Here is a 10,602-nt window from a genome sequence, read left to right on the forward strand (position 1 = left end):
AGTGAAAATGGTTTATAGATGGAACAGCATAGTAAGGTAAAAAGTGTTTTTTACCCCCAATGACAATGGAAGTGTTGTGGAACTCCCAAAGGACACTCTGCCTACCTGCAGTATTTAAAACGGATTCACAGAACAAACAGCACAGAATATGTTTATATCTCTTTTCCATTGTCCAGCACGGTTCTGCACACAAACAAACTGCATTCCTTCTCCTTATTTATTTGTCTGCTCTGAGGCAAAAAAGTTAGGACAAACTGGAAGACATCCTGCCCATCCAATCCTTAGACCAGTCACTAGTAATGCAAGAACCTTTGGAAACATTGGAAGATGATCACAGTGTCCACAGGTCATGAGAGGTATTATAAATCAACAGGACACCATTTTACAGATGTCTCAAATTGGCAAATTTAAAAAGGCAATGATAATTGGAGTTTAAGTAATGGTTAGGGTTGGCCTGAGCTTCACAGCACTGACATAGCACTGTGACCAGCAGGCCTTCTTCTTTTATCAAAAATCCAGTTTTGGCCAGTGCAGTAAACTAATTCCTCTCTGACCACAACTCCATTAAAGTAGTCTGTAAATCACCATGAGGAGATGCCAACCCAGCAAAAGCAGTTGAGAGTTGTGAAAGAATTCATTTTTTATGGACCTCACTACAGAGCTTTACACTTTCGTGACGGTACGAGCATTCTTTCTGAAAAAATACATTTAAAATCCTAAGAGCTGCCTCTTTGGAGCAGTTTTTTAGATCTAAATGTAGAATCAATACATCATCCACCGTTGTCAGAATGCTGATGTGTAGCAAATTAAAGCATCCAAACCTCATTTGCAAACGTGCAGCCGGTGATGATTAATCTGTCAGGGGTACGGACCATCATTTATTTTTAGTCTCTATAAGTCCTCTCCATAGTACCTACATTTTCATCATTTTGCCTGACTTTGCAAGTGAAACAGATGAGTCTTAAACACTCAGTATAGCAAAAAGAATCAATCACTTATACTGTATAATAGCCAGAATTAAACTTTCTAAATGAACAGTAGTTATCTTTGCTGGCCTGTTGCTGTCATTGACTGATGATGCAGAGTAAAGTGAGCTTGTCAGAATTTTAAGGGGCCGCCAATGCAGCTCTCTGAGGCCAGATAAAGATGGAAATGCCAGCATAGGCTAGAATCATCAGACTGGAAAAAAGTTGCTGTCTGAAAGTCACAAAACTGCAGTGCTAAAAGATAAACGCACACTTCATTGGGGAGTGGAGGACTACGAGATTGTGACTAAAACGTCTGCAATAGCTTTACAGAGGAACCTGGTCATTATTCTTTGGAATCATCGATCACATCTAAACTGATACTTCATTACCGATAGTACACAGGTGAAGGTAAGCAACTACAGTGTCTAGCCTGTTATGGTGTAAATGGAATTTGAGTAATTTGACTGGATGTTGCATGTTTCAGGATCCTCTTCAGCACACGGCTCACACAGTATTACATCTCTGTCGAAGTTGTGTTGAGTGGGTTAGTAGTTTTACAGTGTTGATTCTTTCAAAATATAAAAACATTTTTAAATGTAAAAAACAGTGTTCAAGATTTTTTTTTCTCTGAATGGCAAAACCTTGCAACTGACACATGACCGATAAACTGAACAAGTCAGTAATTTGGCTGATACAGGATAGTGGAGATACTTAAGTGTGTATATGTGGATGATATCTATATGGTAATTACAGTATATAAATGTCTAAATAATATTTGAGGTAATGGTGGACTGTGTCTCCACATTTATTTGAAGTAACCACTGAATTGAACAAGGCTCAGATTCCTGAGTCGTGATTTTTACATGAGCCCAAACTGGACAAACTAAACGTGTTTTGAGTTTTTATGACAACTGAAGACCACCACAGATTCTCTTTCATGATTGTATGAGGACGGTGAAGTATGAGGGGTATTCAGCTGCAGCATGCAACATCACCACTAGATTTCACTAAATTCTACACACTGAACCTTTAATGTCAAACAAAGAAGTATCTATCAGCTGATATTTTTTTATCACAATTAAATTACCAAATATCAATATTGGTATCTGCCTCAAAAATCAAGTGTGCATGGCTATAACTAAAACAATCATATTCAGTGGATGCAGTAGCAGTCCTAATAGTGACGAAGGGGCTGGGTAATATGGCAAGAGATTATATAAATTTGGCTCTTTGATATCTGTGGTTGTACAGAACATCATGGGCAGTGTTGCAAATCAAAAAGCAGGATGCTCTGCAGAGAAAATGTTTGATTAAAAGACAGTTGCATCACTGTGAATAAGTACTGTAATTTGTCTCGCTGGATTAGTCCAAAACAAACCATTCTGTCCTTTTATGTTTTCATCATCAGTCCCTATTCTGCACTGGATAACCGTTGTTCGCCTCCAATCATGGTGTTCCTGACACATTGCATTCACAATACGATGAGGACACTGGGACCTTTGACCACTGAAATCTTATAAATGAATCTGTGGGTCTAATTTAACATTCGTACCCAATTCGAATGACTCTCTCAAGGTGTTTTTAAGATAGTACATTCAAGAGACAAAAAAGGATTCTGGATGTGAATATGCAAGGATCAAGGTTTTGGGGCAAGAAGCCTCCTTGCTTACATTTCTAGTTTGACCAATTACAATCGCGCATGCTTTGTTTGGCCACAAGTCAGTGTGGAGAACAAAAGACACATAGCACATTGAGCTAAATGTATCATTGGCCATCTGGACACCCCAAAATATTGTCCCAGGAGCCTAATCTATTTTCAGACAATACCCAGTGACCTCCAAATTCTAATCAGGTCATCCTTTGTTCCAACTGAAAGTGAGTACCAAATTTTAAGAAATTCCCTCAAGGTGTTGTTTAGATACAATCTTCACAAGAATGGAATGGACAGAAGAATAGCTCAACGCAAAATATAATGCTTGTGACCACCGGACGTCTCCAAGCTGTCTGTGACCAGCTTAGAGACAGAAAGTACCAGTACTGGCGGGCAATCTGGCTAGCTAGCTAATGTCTGCCTTTCCCTCGCTGCAGAGTGACTGTGACTCACTAAAGGTTTGTAGGTGCATTACAGTAATGACTTGCCCAGGTCTTAACCACTAGTCTTTAGTCTTAAGCGACAGGCATTTATAGCAGCCACAATGATTAAGATTAAGATTAAGATATTAAGATTAAGATATGTTTATTTATACCAAACACATGCACAGACATGCTCTACACACTCATGCAGGTAGGTAAATTTAACCTCTGCATTTAACCCATCTGTGTGCAGGACACACAGAGCAGTGAGCGACCATGTACGGCGCTCGGGGAGCAGATGTTGGGGGAGTAAGGTGCCTTGCTCAGGGGCACTAGACAGGGTAGGGAGACTCTTGGATTTTTGGACAGATCAATCCAGGTTTGTCTGTTGTTGTCTCTTCGTGGAGTCGAACCCGAGACGAACCAGAGACCTTCTCTGCCCATAGTCCAAGTTTCTACCACTAGACCACCGCCTATGTTATATGTATAGGAATTATTAGCTCATGTAGCCAAACGCCAGCTGCATAACGTCTGCACAACATCGGCACCGCTGAACAGCTCTGTGTCACAGTTGTCAGTTGTTAACACCGGCAAAGCTGCTACTGTCAGCAGTATGTACACTATCTGAAGAGATGGAGATGGGGAGCCAGAGGACGTGGGAATCGTGAATGAAGTCATCAAAGTCATGAACTTATGAAGGGTGATAATGTGGTTCATCATGCTGTTCGGGCTCATTACTGCCCTTGATCTGAACCTCAAGTACACTTTTCGAGTTTATTCAGAAAATCATAATGAATTTGGATGGGCACAAGCTCAATGCAAAGATACAGCAGCTGATAATCAAGTTGTTTGCATGAGCGGGAAACCGAGCCAACATAGTTCTGCGATCTTAGTGATGTTTTCCTGGATCAGATATCTTTAAAAACTCAATTTCCATGAGCTTTGAAAAGTATGTTCACAAATGGGCATTTTGTCCACATAACTTCCCCTTTCCATCTGTTTGACGTCAACTCTGCCCCACAGCACTTTTGTACTGCTGCCTCGTCACCGTCATGACTCTCAACTCAGGCCAAATGGACATAAACACGATTGGACTGTAATTTGCTTTGGTTGTGAATGACCTCTTAATGCTGCAAGTCACTCTGTTACAGATTAGAGGCTATATTTAAATTACTGCTTTAATGAGTTATAATGAGTTAGCATAGTTATTTGTTTTATGTAAAACAAGGTTTGTCTCATGCCTCTAAATGGGGGATTAGGTGAAAAGCAATATTACCTTATTAATTTCCAATTAATTATGTTATTTTTTCTTGGACTTACTAAAATCCATTTCCCATCATCTCTGTAGATATTTTACTTTAGCTGCCTTTAAAAAAGATACGTTGGTGTTGTCTAAATCAACTTCATTTAGTTAATGTAATAATGTTATTTCAGCTTTATGTGAGAGAAATGAGTTGGACTAATTAAGGGGATGGTCTACTATGGTACTAGTTGACTTTTAGTTCCTTAAATGTCACTTAATATCCTCTTACAGTTCATCATTAGCTTATATCTGAGTCAAGCTAAGCACATGTTATATTGCAGTAAAATGAGAGTATTTGCTGCTTGGTTATTTGGTAAAAAAGAAAATCTGCACATATAAGTATGAGAGCAGCTTCCTGGCGGCTGTGTTCTCACAGTGACCTGTGAGGTCCACAGAAAGGGTTTCCCTCTATCATCAGCACTTTGTCCAGCTGGTGCCCTGGGGGCCAGTGAGACACTCCGACATTGGTCCGCAGGGAGGCAAATTAGCCAGACGGGATGAGTGAGGAGGCACGCGCTCTCAGCAGAGACTGGTACTTTCAATCCCAGCTCCCTGTGCACCAATCCCCCATTCTGTCTCTATCATTCTGCTACTTTGGCCTTGGGGACACAAATTCACGCCAAATTCTAATGACAGGCCTCGAGGTCAAAACAATGAGCGGTTACTTGGTGGTTGCTGCTAAGTGGACTATTCCCATGCAGTGTGACCCGCAGCGCTCCACAGATCTGCTGAGTGAAAACATTAGCACGCACACTGGGCAGACTGCCTGCTCTTCAGTAATATAATCAGCTTGGTGTTCAGCCAGAGCAGACGTTTAGGGCAAATTTTGAGTTGGTGCGACAATAAAATTGTGACACTGGCCAGCTTAATGAGATTAATTCTTTCCAGTGCGGGCACAACATCAAGCTGGAGGATTTGAACTCAAATCATGTGCTGTCAAAGAAACACTACAGCCTGCATGTTAACTGCAGACACCTGTTACGTGAAACTGTAGCATCCGTGTGCTGAACTGTTAAATTCTCTCTCCGATAAAAGGCTCACTGAGTCTTATTCACACAGCACTTAACTTTAAGCCTATGGAAGAGTTACAGCCGTGCTGAAACCAAGCAGGGATTAAAAACTAACATATTTTCAAACTTGTAGTTTTTAAACCACTAAGCCATCCACATAATTCTGCCTGACATTACCACAATAAGTGGAATCATACCTCTTATCTATTAGGTCATCTATGACTTATTAGTTACTATTCCAAGGAAATCTGTCTGACCATAAATTTAATGTACACTCCGGGAGCAAACACCACCTTGCCATCTGTGAAGTTGTGGCTAGTAGGGGCATGGCAACGTGACTTAACAGGCAGTCTGGGCACCATGACCTATGTCCAAGGATGACCATGTTTTCACCTGCTGTGATGAGTACTGAGCATTATTAGATAATTTACAGGGACAGAACAACTCTGCCATTGAAAATCCAACATTGAAGGTTAAACTTCAATGAAACAGAAATCTCTGTCTGTCTGTGGCTTGCATATCTCGAGACCCGTTCATCTTATCAGCTCCTTGTCTGTTATGCGGTCTTGACAACAGCAATGACAAGGGATTCTCCAGTTCGGGGGTCAGGCCGCTCATTATGCAGTTAACTTTGAACAAACAGTCTGCTGCTCTTTGTGCAGCAGTGATGGTGCAGTTTCAGGATTTTGCACTCTGAGTAGGAGCAGCCGGTCTTTACCTGCTGCTTCTACAGTTTGAGAAAGAAAGGTGCAACCAGTATCACCCACAGCAAACAGCCCATTACCAACAGGCCGGTTTGGAATACACACACCACTAATCTAAATTAATGATCAGCAAAGACGGCAACAAAAATCTATTTGTTTCTTCTGTCACAATTTCTACACATGTTCACAAACCCTTTCAACTTTAATCTGGCTGCTGTGTCTCAGGAAGTATCGTCCGCTAACCAGAAGGTCGGTGGTTCCTTGCCAGCCCCTTGAGTCCGATTTCCGATGTCCTTCAAGATGCACAACTGGAAATTGCCCCTAATGGCTGTGCTGTCAGTGTGTAATAGAAAAAGCGCTGTATCAATATGTGCTATAAAGAACTCGGTTGATAAGACTAGAAAAGCGCTAAATAAATACAGTCAATTACCATTTACCTCTGTAACTGACTTTAACAATTGAGATGTGTTCCCACAAGAGTGAGATGCAAGGCAGCTAATGAGAATGTAGACTCCGGTTTAGTAAAATGACCATGGCCTGTGACGGGTACCAAAATATGAAAGGGGATCCCCACATCCAATTAAGAGAACGTATTACAAACTTTCATATCATCGGGAGCAAGTGAGGTGTTACATTCCGTCTCATAGTCCTTATTTTATCCTCTGCCATCCTTGGCCCTCGCAGATTTGACAAAATGAGAGTACATTTGATCCAAGCCCTCGAGGCCTCAGTTTGCATGTGCAGGACATTAGAAATCACAGTAAAAAGACAGACTTCCAGTGGCACTTCTGAAAAAGGATTCAAGCTGCTCCGCGGTGCCAAGGTCCGTCTGGGTGCTTTAACATTTGCTATTCTGCTTCCATGAAAAAGATTCATCACCTTCACATACAGGTTTCTTTTGGCTCGCTGTTTGCTTCAAAACAACTTCCCAGCCATGTGAAAACAAACACGCTCAGCTCAGATTATTGGAACTCTTTGTTACTCCGTGGGCTATTTAAAAAAAACTGAGACCCATCTCACTTGACCTTCTTTGAAAGTAATAACGGAGACAGAATTGAAACACATCTGCGGCAGGAAGGCAACGGAAAGCAACAAAGAAGCAGGGGCAATTTTAACTTTACAAAAGCAAACAATTATTGAGCGCTGAGCTTCAAAGAATTTTATTTATAGGCAGAACAAATTACAGGCAGCAGACGGGGGATTGGAATTGTTTTTTTTTCCTGCTTGAAGTTTCTCAAAAATAGAAAGGATGACTGGAGGGCCTGAACAAATCACCGTAATACTAAAGAAAGCACTGAAGAAGGAGCTTTATTATCTGCGGCTGTTTTGTTATGCACAGCTGTTAAGTGCACAACTTTCATGTGGCTCTTAGAAAGGAACAAGGAAGGATGCTGCCGAGATGGAGCCACCTTGTGGTTTCCAGGAGGAGATGGTGACGTGTCATTCAGTTTCCTCGGGGGAAGAAGTGGACTTTAAATGAGGCAAAGGGAGTTTGAGTGTGTTCTCCAGCATTATTCTCCCTGTCATTAAGCGAGAGGCTGCAGAATAAAACATGCATATGATCCATACCTGCTCCTTTAGTAGGGGCTGGACTGATGATGCAGGAGGAAATGTTTCAAAATGAAGCAGCTTTATTCTTTTTTTGGAAACCTGCTGCACTCATAAAACAAACTTTACATTACATGTCATTTAGCTGATGCTTTTGTCCAAAGCGACTTACATTTATAGTACACCCAACATTTTATGAGGGGCCATTTTAGGGGTTCAGTATCTTGCCAAGGACACTTCGGCATGCAGATGGGAAAGAGTGGGATTTGAACCGGCAACCTCTTTGTTGCAGAACACCTGCTCTATTCCCTAGGCCACTTTTCTAAGGATTTTCTGCTTGTATCTGTTTGTGATAAGAGACATCTCCCCACGTTAGATGTCACCGCTTGCAACATCACTTTTCTGCTGCACATGAAGGGGAGTGTGCAGAGTTTCCCATTAATTACTTCGACCGGGGCAGCCCATCATAGTCTACGTCGTCCCAAAACAGTTTCATAATGATCCTATAACACTTTTCACAACAGAACAAAACGGCTCTGCAAGCTGCTTTCAGATATGCACTGAACTCTGGGGATGAGCTGCAAGTGTGAACACAAATGTCCAAGTGAGAGCTCACAGAGAACTTTCTGTTAATCACTGCAGCATCAGAAAGAATATTGATAATTTTGCATTTAACACATAACAAAACATATATTTGAACGTGGGCAAAGCCGCTAGTACGAGAGAATAAAGCAAATAGGTTTATTGTTTATATACAAATTTAAACAGACGATCCGGCTGTTGGGAAAGTAATGTAATTGGAATGTGGTTGAACTGTGAGTGGCCCCAGTAACACACACTATGCCTCAGCATGACAGCACATATTTAGAAATTAGTTTTACAGCCTAACCCTCAGATGTGATGATTTTCCAGTTTTCTTCGTCTTTTCCAACAGTAAGCTGAATATATCTGACCCTGAATATAACTTGAGGTATTGAGCACTGACATTTTATTGAACAAAGATTAACCGATTAGTCAAGGCAATAACCTGCAGATGAATCAGTAGGAGAAATACTATGATCCCATTTTCAGATTTGCATTCATTTCACAACAACAACACATAGAGGCTGCAGCACATGGGGAAAACAGCGGAAATAAACAAGAGTTTAAATTCCTGCATCTAATAAAGACAAAGCCACCTGAGAGACATCAAAGCAAAGACTGTGACATGCCTCGTCCTTATTTTCTACCAAGAGGGAAATTGCCACTGAAGTCCTGAATGACGAATATATCACCACAAAGAAATCAGGAAGACAAAACTGACTCTGTTATTTAATCTAATGTTTATCTAACCACCTCAAAATAAACATCAATTATTAATTTGCACATCTCAATTCCCTTTTGCGTTTCTGACTAATTACTAAATTCTCAAAATTATTTCAATATCACAGTTCTTCTGTGCTTCAGACACACATCAATATTTTCACACGTGTTAGTACACAAAAAGCTGCTAATTTGACTTACAATCCGCAACATCAACCGCTCTTAACAAGCAAAAAAATAAAGTTGTTCTGCTGTCCTGATCCGTGTGATATACTGTCAGCACTTGATGTGATGAGAACTGACCAATCACTGTCCACTCTAACACCCACAGCTCCCTCCTGTGTCCGCCTCTGCCTCTAATCCACCTTTAATGTCACCTTGAGTAAATCAACAAGCCTTGCACCTGCATCCAGAGCAACCTGACATCCCTTAATAACAGAGACATGAGGGATAATAAACACCCTGGGCACAGACAGCAGCAGCTTATTGTCAAACTCTGATGGTTGCTAAGGAGCCTCTGAGCGCATGGACTTCTGATTCCCCTGCGCTCTATTGTATTTGAAAGTTGAAGCTCTGATTGGAGAAGTCGGACTTTGAGATCATCTCTGGATGACTCGGTCTCTGCAGAGATCCTTCCACAAACCGCTGGCGCACCAACACGCACGACCTGTTCACTTGTTTGTTTGCGTGTTTGTTTAGACGTGAGGTCGAGCCCCAGCACCACGCTGCCCCGCTCACTTTTCAGACTTGAACCGCCCGTGCGCCGCAGCGCGCCGCTGTGCCACCGCTCCGCTCCGTCTCCCGGCGGCGGCGGCGCACGGAACGAGAATCTCGGTGAGAAGAAAATCAGCATGCACCACGACAGCCAAGCCTTTCCCTGCAGTGAAGCATCTCCGTAAAGTCCCACTCACTCCTCTGCAGCCATGCACGCCTCTTATGACAGCCAGCGGTGAATAAGAGAGGTACAGAAGAAGAAGAAGAAGAAGAAGAAGCCTGGTGCAGGTGGATGGGGATGTACCTGTAACTCCACACTGTAGCCCTGACAGAAGTGTGTCGGGAACACGGCCAGCTGGTGTTGCACTTGGAGGGAAACTGTATAATCCATTAACCAGAGGAAGGTGGAGAGCGGCAGACTTGAGCGAGAGACCCGTCCACTGTTGGCAGCAGCAGCAGCAGCAGCAGCCACTACACTGTAGTACAATGTGCGCTGCTCTCCGCCCCGCTGCGCTCCCATTGGCCGCTGCGCTCATCAGCCGCCGTCAATTCACCCGGGGCAGGGTGGGAGGTGGCGGCTCCATCACTACCATCATCTGGGAGCCACTAAAAACCATTCATGTACATCATCATTCATGTATAAAGGGATGGCGGAGAGACCTGTGGCTTTAATTAGCACCAGAATGACATTATTGCCACCATTGGGTATATTATGGCTTTTCTGGAACATATCTCCCATTCTATCGATAGACAAGCAAGTGCTTCCACGTATTATCTCTGTTCGTTATGTCGTTGAGTTCAAATTCCAAAGTGTTGTTAAGTGCAATCAGTTGTAAACAAGTCACATCACTCATTCCTTTGTATTATGTCACCGAGCCCAGCTCTAATGGCATCTTCAACAACTCCAAATCCTGTGCACAGAGGCATCGCATCAGGTGTAGAAGAAAAGGCATGGAGTTGAAACAAGCAGCCTACAACTC

General features: G+C 42.3%; 1 protein-coding gene across 1 annotated transcript in view; it reads right to left on the minus strand.

Moving 5' to 3' along the window:
• Positions 1-10,013, minus strand: part of zmat4a (zinc finger, matrin-type 4a) — a 140,793-nt gene extending 130,780 nt beyond the window's left edge. Inside the window, exon 1 of the mRNA XM_062384781.1 lies at positions 9,927-10,013. Coding sequence (XP_062240765.1) covers positions 9,927-10,013 — 87 coding nt within the window. The remainder of the gene's footprint in view (positions 1-9,926) is intronic.
• Between the last annotated feature and the right edge of the window lie 589 nt (positions 10,014-10,602).

The sequence above is a fragment of the Platichthys flesus genome, chromosome 3 (assembly GCF_949316205.1).
Source record: "Platichthys flesus chromosome 3, fPlaFle2.1, whole genome shotgun sequence".
Classification (NCBI taxonomy): Eukaryota; Metazoa; Chordata; class Actinopteri; order Pleuronectiformes; family Pleuronectidae; genus Platichthys; species Platichthys flesus.